Source organism: Narcine bancroftii, chromosome 3, assembly GCF_036971445.1.
Source record: "Narcine bancroftii isolate sNarBan1 chromosome 3, sNarBan1.hap1, whole genome shotgun sequence".
Classification (NCBI taxonomy): domain Eukaryota; kingdom Metazoa; phylum Chordata; class Chondrichthyes; order Torpediniformes; family Narcinidae; genus Narcine; species Narcine bancroftii.
The window spans coordinates 258919178-258932490 of NC_091471.1; the positions used below are offsets into that span (position 1 = coordinate 258919178).

General features: G+C 42.3%; 1 protein-coding gene across 1 annotated transcript in view; it reads right to left on the bottom strand.

Moving 5' to 3' along the window:
• Nucleotides 1-2444: 2444 nt before the first annotated feature.
• LOC138758580 (hepatic lectin-like) overlaps nt 2445-13313 on the bottom strand; it is a 41469-nt gene continuing 30600 nt past the window's right edge. The window contains exons 5-6 of the mRNA XM_069927730.1: nt 11236-11345; nt 2445-3932 (exon numbers count right to left, since the gene is read on the bottom strand). Of these exons, the coding sequence (XP_069783831.1) occupies nt 3797-3932; nt 11236-11345 (246 nt within the window). The 3' untranslated portion in view covers nt 2445-3796. The remainder of the gene's footprint in view (nt 3933-11235; nt 11346-13313) is intronic.

A 13313-nucleotide genomic window follows, 5' to 3' on the forward strand; every position in this document is an offset into this window, starting at 1 on the left:
GGAGAGAGCAGCAATGTCAGCACATTGGGAAGCTCAGAAGCTCAAGGTAAAGGGAGCCGAGATAAGAAAGAGAGGGTGGCAATATAGGCAGCAGCAGGAGGTACGGAGACTTGAGGTTGAGGTGGAGATGACGATGATGTCAGCTGCAGAGGTAATCCCAGAGGCTCGAGGTCGAAGGAGTCAGGCTGAGACAGAGATGACAGTGATGTCATTGGTGGCAGAGGGTAAGAGCCATGGGCCAGAAGTATCAAAGAGAGCAGAGACTTTCCTGGTAAGGCTGCTCCAATAGGTGGGTGCAAGGATGTAGGGTCTGAGGCATTGGAGGGCCACGCAGCCAGAGGGAAATTGGCAGAAAAGACGCGTGGAAGTATGGCTTGGAGTTGGAGAGCAAGGTGCAGGAAGAGGAAGAGCAAGAATGAGGGGGCAAAAGAAAGACAATATATGGAAATGTGTTGTGGAGAGATTCATTTGGGGTTCAAAAAGGAATGAATCCAGACATAGGGAATGGATAACTAAAGGGCCTTAACTAAAGAACAAACAGGCTGGCTACCCCAGCAACACAGTGGCAGATCAAGAGCAATTAACAGCACAAAGCAATTAGCAAATTACAAGCAGTTGGAACCTAAACCCAGCAGCAGAATGCAATCAGAAACAATTCCAGGAGAGAGAGAGTGTGTGAGAGAGAGACAGACAGACAGACAAACACCTGGCTGTGTACAAAGGTGAGATCCTTCTGGGGGACATTCTGAAAAAAATTGCAAAAGTGGATTTTCCACAAGATCCAGAGTTCAACCTTTTCGGATATATTGGGTTCATGAAGGTTGCCTCGTTGGTAGCCAGGAAGTGTGTAGCGGTTACGTGGAAGTCCGATTCCCAATTAAATACCACATGATGGAATGTGGAAATGCAGAATTGGATTCCCCTGGAGAAATCACTTATAATCTGAGGAGGAATATGACACATTAATTGAAGTGTGGCAACCCTATTTGAAAGACATGGGTACACAGATTAACTAGTCCCCCCTCCCTTCGAAATATGGACACAATAAAAATCTGTCCCAGCAGAGAAAGGAGTGGAGTTAAGGTAGTGGGACATGGCGCAGGCAACGTGCATTTTTAAAGTTTTTTTTGTCTTTTCTTTTTATTCTTGTGCTATTTAGGTTGTTTTTTCTTAGGTTTCAGTGGGGCAAGGGAGGGGGGAGTTGTTCCACCTTGCCCACCCTGAATCCCCTTATGTCGGGATCACACCGATTGGTTTCTGCCAGCGGCTCAGTTGACAGTTTGAACAGCGCTGGAGGCAATGGACAGCCCTGCCTACTGTACTTACTCAATGGAAACACTGGAGACATCTGTACATTATATGAATGCTGAAAAAGATGGTATTGGTTGTTTGAAATGCTTTATGAATCTATGAAAACCAAAATAAAATATTCAAAAAAAAGGAAACAGAACTTAATTTGTGATCAAAATCCGTAATGCTATGGTCCAAAACTTGTTTAATTGTAAGGAAATTTGGAAAACTCTGCATACTAATGACTAGACTAGATTTAGATTGTTTATTTAAAAGGCAAAGTCAGATAATCGTGTGGATTGTAAATATTAATGTACTCTGTTGAAAATGTAAGAGGAATGTAAAACAAACACCCCTCTAGGACTGCACGTTTGGCACAGCAGTTAGGGCAACGCTGTAACAGCCACCAGCAACCAGGACTGGGGTTTGAAAGCCGTGCTATCTGTAAGGAATGTATACGTTCTCCCCATGTCTGCGTGGGCTCCTCTGGGGGCTCCGGTTTCCTCCCACCGGTCAATCGGTGTAATTGGGCAGCACAGCTTGTGGGCCAAAAGGGCTCTATGTCTATATTTATATTAAAAAAAGTGGTAATAATGTGATGTATCTATGTGAATGGAAATGTTGTACTCAATGTACTTAACTGTGTGGATATATTGTGATGCATTTTGACAGGAGAATCACATGCTGCACATGCATTGTAGCAACGTAACTGACCAGTGCAGTCTGTAATTGTACCTGTGAAGTTAGAGTATCATACTGTAAAGAGACAGGGACTGATAGTGATACAGTAATACCATTTTATTCCCCCCATATTCCCATCAATTCGCCCCCTTCTATATTTTCCACAATTTTTTTTCCAGTTGCTTGAGGCTGCCAGTTGCTTGAATTCCGGATAACAGGGGTTTTACTGTTCTGTTTTTAATGGATTGGTAAACTCTACTCAACCTGCTCTGCAAAGGTCATTTTTCAAAAACCTTCTGCTGAGAAATGTGAGAGAATTTCTAGGTGGCCCTCCACCCTGACCTACATTTAATTCTGAGGTGCTTTGACTCAGTTTGGGTAGTGAGCCTGTGGACCTTTGTAATCGATACTACAACGTTCCCACCCGATCCTACAGACAGCAAACAAGGAGCACACCAAAGACCAAAAGCCTCTGAAATACACAGCTTGTTTATTAAGAACCAGGTCACCAAAACCAAGACAAATGAAAATACAAGATTTCATCAGATTGTAAAACATCAAACCCTGAATCATAATTCTGTGGTTACATACTCAGACATTAAATGCAAATATCTCAACTTCGAAAATACCAGACCAGCAGTGAACAAAGTGCAAAGGTTTTATTGCATGAGACAATTACACACACGCCACAAGGATTAGGACCCCATGGCATTGTCTAGTGAGCACTTCTCCAATGGGCTTGTTAATGTTTGACAGGGGAGAGTATCTAGTTGTACTCACCACCTGATCCTCCGCTCCATCGGTAGCAATGGAACAGATGTGCGGAGGGGAGTATAAATGACAACCATGCTCCTGCAGGTGTATTGGGTGAAGCCAATTGTTCAAGTGCAGATGGAGTAAACAGGAAGAAGTGAGAGATGAATTTGTCTTGGGAAGGGAAAGGAGAAAGGGATGGAGGAAGGCGAGGTTCCTGTGTCTCAAGCCAAGGATTGAGACAGCTTGCGGAGGCTTGTTTCTGCTTCATCCTTCCATCACCCACCTTTCCTTCTTGCTTTAGATATTTATCCAGATTTATTTTGCATATTATTTTAAAAATTATTTCCACTGCTCTCTCAGCCAAATTATCCAGATCACAACTCATCTTCGGTCTTCCTCAGGTGGAGTCAGTAATTGGTTTCAGTGGAGTCAAGTTTGGAAGAGAGTCTACAGTAGAAGTCTGAAAATCTGGATTCTTTAGCAGAACTTTTTAAAATTCAAAATACAAAGGTATAAAAAAAGAGATGAATAGGTAAATGTCGATAGTTCATTCATTGCCAAAAGCAGCATGCCTCATTTATCAAAACAAACTGGTTTAAAGAAAATTAAAATGGTCACTTGTTGCCACTGTGCATCTGTGGGGGCACAGAAAAGCCTGCTAAATTTAAAATGTTTGAGAATTTTCAAAAAGTCCGGATTTTCAGGTGGTTCAAATTCCTGGCATCCAGATTTTTGAACTTCTACTGTGTTCCATCCCTCAAAAAGAGGGGCAACACACATCATGGCTTCCAAAAGGCATTGTAGTTTCAGGCTAGATTGGGTCCACACTGGCAGTTTGCCACATTGTCCCCACAGTGAGGGACCATGAGAGCATTCCCCCTGTCAGTTTCTATATTTGTTGCATTAGGATAAAGGAACAAAACTGAATACGAGTTTTAAGCCAGTGTTAGGGAAGGGAGGGAGGGAGAGCTGTGGCCTCCGCAGGGTTGCTTGTGCAATGGATGGGCATGGAACATTTACAAATAGATTCACTTTACACCTTGAGGCAACTGTAACGCGAAGGGCTGTGTCACACTGCTGGTTTTTCACAGATAGCATAATACGGATATCTGCAGTACCAATCATACCACAATCCACTTTCATCAACCAAAACACAGTCTTGACCCAGGAATGTGATAGTCAAGGGCTGACCATTCGCCCAGAACCTGAAGGAAGAGACATGAATAGAACAGAATTAATGACCAGAATAGAACGAAATGAGGAAAATTGGCCTGCTGTCAAATACTCTATTGGCTGCATCATGGCCTGGTTTGGAAACCTGAATGCCCAGGAATAAAGTAGATGCAGAAAGTGGTAAAACCTGTCCATCATACTGGGAGGGGGGGGGGGGGTGCTCATGGGCTGAAAGGGCCTCTTACCAAGGTTTTCATCTAAATTTAAAAAAAAAATAACAAAATTTCCTCTCCTAGTCATTGAAGGGCATTTATGTGAGGCTCTGCCTGAAAAAAGGCAGCCAACATCAAACACCAAAACTGCAGATGATGGAGAACAACTTGACCCACTGAATTTCATATTTATAATCTAACCCCCATTTTACTTGAGTCTCAATAAAGGGCCCTGACCCAAAGTTTAGACTGTCCATGAAAGCTGCCTAACCTGCTGAGTTCCTCAAGTCGCTTGTTGTTTGCTCAACATCATGAAGATCCACATCACCCTTGTCATGCTACTACTTTCAGTCAGTAGGAACAGAAGCCTGTAATCTGGTTCCTTTTAGATTCAACTGTACTTAAGAATAGTACAGTTCAAGAGCCCAATATCTGTTGGGAAAACTATATCAGGCTTTTGAACTGTACTACCCTAAACATAACATTAATCCAAGACCACCAAAGACCTGTCTGCACTATTGAAACAGCAGATCTTTTGCAAGACAGTAAAACCCATTGGTAAATGGCAGATAAGTGTATTTTCCAGTTACTTCAGAATGACTCTTACAATACCCACTAATACATCTGCATTAAGAATACAAGTAGACCCTTACTTACAGTGGGATTCCATTCTGAGACTTGAGGTGTATGTTGAAATTATCCTAAATTGAAATCAGGCAAATAACGTGAGATTTTTTGAAAAAAAATGCAAGATTTGCCAAAAAATGCTAGATTTGCTGGGGAAAAAAAATCACGGTTTCATCAAAAAACTCCAATATTTGCTGAAGAAATGTGAGATAGGTTGGAAAAAAAAAACACAATATTGCTGAAAAATATGCAAGATTTTGCAAAAGAAAACCGCGAGAACAGAACCATTGTAACTTTGACATTGAAAGTAGGGGTCTATCTGTAAACGGTTTTAAGGCAAAAGACAAAAATGCTACACTATACTTGCACTGAACAAACTTCATTTGCATGAATGTATAAACTTTAAAGCAGTCACATTCTTTAAATGTCACTGCATCTGCAGGTTCCTTCCCCTCCACGATGCCACCCAAAAGACGAACAATGACATCATAGATAATTAACCCCCCCCCCCCCCAACAAGTTTACAGATAAAGCCTCTGATGACCAGTGCAACTCTTACTAAGCAGAGATAGGAAGACACTTTAAGAGAGTCACCCCAACGGCAAGTGGTATCAGTCAGCTGTTCATCCTGGGCAACACCATTGCTGTTTCACACAACTTTATTCAAACAGCTGCTATAAGCAAAGCCCAACCAAGGCTCCCATCTTCACCAAAGGTTCACATGTTACTTCAGAGAACATTTACTTTTACAATTTTAAACATACATATTTTTATCTATTATTTCTTTTATTTATTATCCTTGAATTGTTTTTGCAACTCTGCCCCATGATAGATGTATCGGTTCCAGAGCTTTTGCAAGAGCTTCTGAATGGTGCTCAAGAGACTTCACTAATAGATTGTTGTTTACAAAAGGCAACAGATGAAAGAGCTTGTCAGAGCCGCTGCTGTCTGGAAGAAAGCTTGCTGTTCTGAGAGGGTCAGGTGGTTTTGCAAGCAGAGAGAGTCAACCAGGGTTTTCTCTCAGAGAGAGAGAGAGAGAGAGAGAGAGATCACTTGTACAGTGTTACAGCCATCAGACAGGACAAGCTGGCAAGTTTTTGGAAAGCCCAGTTGTAAGACGGCCTGGTCAAAGCCCTTGTGGTTCATGCAAGAGGAGAAGACTGGCTATCTAATGTTTCACTTGGAATAAGAGAAACAAAAAGGCACTCTGTGGTGACCTGAAAGAAAGAAGTTATTATCTGAATAACACTGAAGGGGGAAAGTTTCAGCAAGACACTGAAGTGGTTGATCAAAAAGGAACAACAAATCTCTCTCTGAAAATCAACAAGAACCTTCCTGAATCATTTATCTTTGAAGCACCAAAGCCTGGTGAACTTTATAAATGTTAAATTCTGTGCACAGTTAAGAATTGCCTGCAACCAGTGAACTTGGAGGAATGAGAAGTGAAATTGAACTGTGAACCAAATAACTTTTTCTGAACTTACACACACATTACACATATGTGCACTTCAAATTAAAAGGGGGTTAAGTTAGGTTGAGTAAGTCAATAGAGATAAGTTAAAGTTTGATTCCTTTTTCATGTTTAAAGATAATTAAAACAAACTTTTGTTTAAGTAACCATTTGCTGGGTTTTGTAACAGCCTATTGTTTGTTAATATGTAGCTGCAGCAGGCAATAATTTCACTGCATTTGTACGTTGTCCTTGAGCATCAACTCTCAGCATCGTGGACTGAGAAAGGAAAGTTAGATCAACAGCTGTGTACAAAGCATTTCTGACCCCAAATACTTAGCACATTTGTGATGCTCATGTTTAAGTTTTGATTTACTTGTGCTTATCTTAACATATTCAACTATTTTATTGGAGCCTGTGAGGTTGGGGAAAGTCTCCGGTGGGATAACACCCTTTGTGACAGAGCCTGGAATGTATGATTATCCCTCTGGTACTTCTCCACTCACAGTAAATTCCTATCCCTCTGCTCCTCGAGGTCACAATTCACCTGCTTCACTAAACTCTCTCTTCTATATTTCTTTGGCCACAGAGGCTGCCATATCTGCTAAATATTTCTGTTTTTGTTTCAAATTTCCAATACCCAGAGTACATTGGTTATATTGTAGTATAATCACTTCGTTCATCTGTTGTATATCTTTTATACTGCTATATATCAAGGCACAGTTAATGTAGTGGTTAAAGTTACACTGTTGCAATGTCAAATCCTGCACTGTCTGTAAGGACATTCTCCCTATGTCTGCATGGGTTTCCACTGGGGGGGCTCCAGTTTCCTCCTACCCTCCAAAACTTCCAGGGTGGGGGGGGTGTTATAGGTTAATTGGGGTATTTGGGCTGAATGGGCTCGAGGGCCAGAAGGGCCTGTTAATATGATGTATTAAAATTAAATTTAAAAAGATCTTTCTCAGTCCTCCTTGGGATTTATCCAGGTGTCTACTTTATGTCCTTGAAAACGCTTGTTCTCCCCCCCCCCACTCAAACATTGAAATTACTTTGTGTGTTCTCACTTTAATAGGGTTCTATGTAGATGTATTACTGAGGACAGCCTGGAGATGAGAGACTTCATCTGTGAGATGTGCATCCAGCTGCAGCTCCTGACAATCCGAGTTAAGGAAATGGAACGGGCATTGAATGAACTTCGGTTCATTTGGGAGGCAGAGGGCATGATTGATAGGAGTTACAAGGACACTATGACACCTAGGAGGCAGGAGGAGGGTAGATGGGTGACAGTCAGGAGAGGGAAAGGGAACAGGCAGGCAGTACAGAGCACCCCTGTGGGCATTTCCCTGAATAGCAAGTATACCATTTTGGATACTCTTGAGGGGAACAATCTACCAGTCACAAGCCACGGTGATCAGGGCTCTGGCATGGAGTATGGTTCTGTGGCTAAGAAGGGAAGGGAGGAGAAGAGGTGATAGTAGTGATAGGGGATTCTGTAGTTAGGGTTCTGTGGATAAGATCGAGTATCCTGGATGATATGTTGCCAGGGTCTGAGAAATCTCAGATTGAGTTCATGGCATTCTCAGGAGGGAAGGTGAGCAGCCAGATGTTGTGGTTGAAGGAGAGGACCCTCCAGGGTTGTGATCTTAGAATTGCTACCTGTGCCACGTGCTGGTAAGGTTAGACATAGGAGGATAATAGAGCTTAACATGTGGCTGAAGATGGTGTAAGAGGGTGGACTTCAGGTTTCTGGATCATTGAGCTCTCTTCCTGAGAAGGTGGGACTTGTTCTGACTGGATGGTTTGCATTTGAACTGGAAATAATATCCTCGTGGGCAGGTTTGCTTGTGCTGCTTCAGTGGGTTTAAACGAGATTTGCATGGGGGAGGGGAACCAGAGTGGCAGAGCAGATAGAGGAGTTGAGGAGGGGAAAAAATGATGTGAAAATTACATGCACCATTATAAGTCAATGGGTTGTACGTGGTGGAAATGTTCTCAGTGCATAAATTTCAATGCAAGGGGTATTGTTGGTAAGGCAGATGAGCTTAGAGCATGGCAAGTGGAATTATGACATTGTGGTCATCAGTGAAACTTGGTTTCAGGAGGGACAGGACTGGCAGCTCAAAGTTCTGGGCATCCATTCCTTTAAACGTGATAGAATCGGGTTGGGGGTGAAAGGGGGAGTAGCAGCATTGCTTGTCAAGGAAAATATTACAGCTGTGCTCATGCAGGACAGACCAGATGACTTGTCTACTGAGGCTATATCGGTGGAACTGGGAAACGGGAAAGGTATGACTACATTCATGGGGTTGTATTATAGACCACCCAATAGTAAGTGAGAATTGGAGGAACAAATCTGTAGAGAGATGGCAGACAGTTGCAGGAAACAAAGTTGAGATGGTAGGAGATTTTAACTTGCCACATATTGACTGGGGCTCCCATTCTGTAAAAGGGCTGGATGGCTTGGAATTTGTCAAATGTGTTCAGGAAAGTTTTCTAAATCAATATATGGAGCTACCAACTAGAGAGAATGCAATACTGGATCTCCTGTTAGGGAACGAGACAGGACAGATGACAGATGTATGTGTTGGAGAACATTTTCCGTCCAGTGCCATTAGTTTCAAGTTAATTAAGGAGAAGGATATATCTGGGCCTTGGGATGAGATTCTAAACTGGAGAAAGGCCAATTTTGAGGAAATGAGAATGGATTGGGATAAGTTGTTTTCCGACAAGGATACGAACGTGAAAGACCTTCATAGGTGAAATTTTGAGAGTACAAATTTTGTATATTCCTGTCAGGATCAAAGGCAAGGTTGGAAGGCATAGGAAACCTTGCTTTTCGAGGGATATTGGAGATCTGTTTCGGAAGACGAGAGATGTATAACAAGTATAGGCAATGGAGCTAATGAGATATTTGAGAGGAGTATAAAAAATGCAAGAAAAACCTCAAGAAATAAATCAGGAAGAAGTCATGAGGAAAATCCTGAAGGTTTCTACACATATATTAACAGCAAAAGGATTGTAAGGGACAAAATTGGTCCCATTGGAGATCAGAGTAGTGAGATTTATGTAGGGCTAAAAGAGATGGGGGAGATCTTAAATTTTTTTTTCATCAGTATTCACTCAGGAAGTGGGCACAGAGTTGAGGGAAATAAGCAGTGAGGTCATAGAACCAATACAGATTAAAGAGGAGGAAATGGTTGCTGTCTTAAAGCAAATAGGGCTGGATAAATCCATAGGCCCAGACAAGATATTCTCTTGGACCTTGAGGGATGCTAGTGTAGAAATTGCAGGGGCTCTGGCAGGGGTCACATCAGAAAAAGTTTAATAGGGTAATCACAGAGGGGAAAGGACACAAACTGACATTCGAAAACTCTCTCAGTGTGGTGGGGGAGGGGGTTGGTGCATTACCTGCCATGAACCTCCATGCACCTCTGTCACACTTCCCCCTCCCTCCAATGTAACACACAAACGCGCGTGTTAATATCGCGTGGGTGGGGGGGCACAATAACTCACTTGGGGGGAGGGAAATGCCCATGAATGCCCTCTTGGCACCAGCCATGGGTTTTGGCAGAAATATTTAAAATGTCCTTAGCCATAGGTGTGGTGCCAAAGGATTGGATGGTAGCCATTATTTTAAAATGGTTCCAAAATTATAGGCCGGTGTGTCTGATGTCAATAGTAGGTAAATTATTGGAAGGTGTTCTAAGAGATTGGATTATACAATTATTTGGAATAATCAACATGGCTTTGTGTGTGGTAGGTCATGTTTAACCAATCTCAGATTTTCGAGGAGGTTACCAGGAAAGTTGACGAAGGAAAGGCTGTGGATATTGTCTATATAGACTTTAGTAAAAATTTTGACAAGATCCCACATGGGAGGTTAGTCAGGAAGGTTCTGACGCTCGGTATTCATGGTGAAGTAGTGAACTAGATTCAACAATGGCTGGATGGGAGAAGCCAGAGAGTAGTGGTGGATGATTGATTCTCAGACTGGAGGCCTGTGACTAGTGGTGGGCCTCAGGGATCGGTGCTGGGACCATTGTTGCTTGTCATCTATATCAATGATCTGGATGATAAAGTGGTAAATTGGATCAGCAAGTTTGCAGATGATACTAAGATTGGAGGTGTTGTAGATTGTGAAGAAGGTTTTAAAACCTTGCAGAAGGATCTGGACCAGCTGATAAAATGAACTGAGTTTAATGCAGACAAGTGTGAGTTGGGATGTTGTAGTAAAGTTGTATAAGACATTGGTGAGACCAAGTTTGGAGTATTGTGTGCAGTTTTGGTCACCTAACTACAGGTAAGATATCAATCAGATGGAAAGAATGCAGAAGAGATTTACTAGGATCTTGCCTGGAGTTACAGGGAAAGGTTAAACAGATTAGGACTTAATTACCAAGAGCATAGAAGAATGAGGGGAGATTTGATGGAGGTATTTAAAATTATGAGGAGGATGGACAGAATAAATGTAGATAGGCTTTTTCCACTGAAGGTAGGGAGATACAAATCAGAGGACATGGGTTCAGGGTGAAAGGGAAATGTTTAGGGGGATCATGAGGGGGAACTTCTTCACACAGAGTGGTGGGAGCATGAAATGAGCTTCCAGCAAAAGTGGTAAATGCAAGCTCAATTTTAACATTTAAGAAGAATTTGGACAGGTACATGGATGGGAGAGGCATAGAGGGCTATGGACTGGGTGCAGGTCAATGGTTCGGCACAGACTAGAGGGGCCGAGGTGGCCTGTTTCTGTCATGTAATTGTTCTATGGTTCCATGGTTCTAAGAGACCTTGACTATCTATTGAAGCACCAGTCTGATTTGATTTTAACCCCCAATACAATCGAGGTATTGGTAGGCAGAGAGGGCTAAAATAGCCTCTTTATATCAATGCTTAGAATTATTCTAACATGAAATGTAAAGTACACAAAACATATATATTCGATATATAAAACATTTGACAGGCTATTCAAAACTCGGCAACAAAGCAAAATAACATCAGACATGCAGGTTGAAAGTTCATCACTGTGGGTTGCAAAACAGCACTCACTTGACATTTGAAGCATAATCAGTACCATCTACCCAGAGCCACTTTCCTTCTTCCACAGTGTCATGGAGTCCGATCCAATGTGCGCATTTTATATTCTGCTTTATAAATTCCTGTATGATAAATAATAGCATGCTTTGTTATCATTAAGGAAGAAATAATGAGGCATCTGGAGCATGAGTTCAGTAAAGGCAGGTTCTGGTCGACACACTTATTGGAGGATATAATGAGTGTGGTAGATCGAAGGGAGCAGATGGATGTTGTTTACCTGGATTTAAGACTTCTACATAGGACAAGGATGAATAGAGTTGGGGGTGAAGTATTAGCATGGATAGAGGATTGGTTAACTAATAGAAAGCAGACAGTTGGGATACAGGGGTGTTTTTGGGGATGGCAATCAGTGCCGCTGTGCCCGCAATATTCACAATGTACATTAATGATCTGAAAGAAGAAACAGAGTGTGGTGTAACTAAGTTTGCTGATTAACCTAAATTGCGTTGAACAGTAAATTGTATAGAGGATACGGAGAGTCTGCAGAGAGATATAGATAGATTCAGTGAGTGGGCAAGGGTCTGGCAGATGGAGTACAATGTTGGAAAATATGAGGTTATCCACTTTTGAAGGGTAAATAGAAGAGCAAATTAACATTTAAATGGCAAGTGATTGCAGCATGCTGCTGTGCAAAAGGACTTGGGAGTGCTTATGCATGACATGAAAAAGATTGGTTTGCAGGCCTCCAGAAAGAGAATGGAGGGTTGGCCTTCAGTACTGGAGGGATTGACTGCAACTGTAGAAGGTAGCACACAGTTCTGGACTCCTTACTTAAGGAAGGATGTATTGACTTTGGAGGCAGTGCAGAGGGGGTTTACCAGGTTGATTCCAGAGATGAGGGGTTTGGCCTAGGAGGAAGGATTGAGTCGCCTGGGACTGCACTCGCTGAAATTTAGAAGAATGAAAGGGAATCTTATTGAAACATAAAAATGATGAAAAGCATAGATAAAATAGAGGTAGGTCAGTGGTTTCCATTGGTGGTGGAGACTAGAACTAGGGGACATTGACTCAAGATTCAGGGGAGTAAATTGAGGATGGAGATGAGGAGGAGCTGCTTTTCCCACAGGGTGGTGGATCTATGCCCATTGAACCAGTGGAGGCGACCTCAGTAAATCTATTTAAGGTTGGATAGATTTTTGCATAATAGGAGAATTGAGAGATATGGGGAAAAGGCAGCCAGGTGGAGATGAGCCAATCATCAGATCAGCCCTGATCTCATTGAATGGTGGAGCAGGCTCGACGGGCTGAATGGCCAACTCCTCCTCTTGTTTCTTATGCTCTTATGTTTGTGAACAGATCTCCCTGCATTTGTGGCACAGCCTTGTCCAGCAGCTATTGGCTCAATTCATCCACAAGGGTTTATGAATCACACATGATTTATTAAAGAGGCAGAATTACTCTTTCCTTGATATAATGTGACCTGAAATTAATACCGTCTATCCCCAATCTACACTATCTCAGGTGTGCACCACCTCCCCTCCCACCCAATAAACTATATCTTGGAGACGAGTTCCCTCCTAGCTCCTTCCTGTTCTTGCATCTGTTCCTTGAGAATTTTATTGATTTTTTGGGAGCTGAGTATCTTTGACAAGGCCTTGGACTGCCTTTTCCTGGAGGTTTTGAGAGTTTTTGGAGCTGCACATCCAAGCAAATGATGAGCATTCCGTTGCAATCCTGATTTGTGCCTACGAGATGCTGGAAATGTGTTTAGAGGATGGTCACTTCTTCCAGTCTCTACCTGCTCTTCAGACGACTCTAAAGTACTGGAGGAACTCAGCAGGTCACGCAGCAAGTGCTCAACATTTCAGTACCGAGGCCTTCTTCTAAAGGGTCACTGCCTATCACTTTCATGTTTCTTCAGCACTTTGCTGTACTGCACCAGACCCCAGAATCTGCAGATTTCTTATTTATCTGGATTTATATGATTGTTCAGGTTGAATTTCTGATCACTGGTGACCATAAGATGTTGATGGTCGATAATATTGCCACTCCCCTGAGCTGATGGCTTCTAAGAATTCATTCCACTCAGT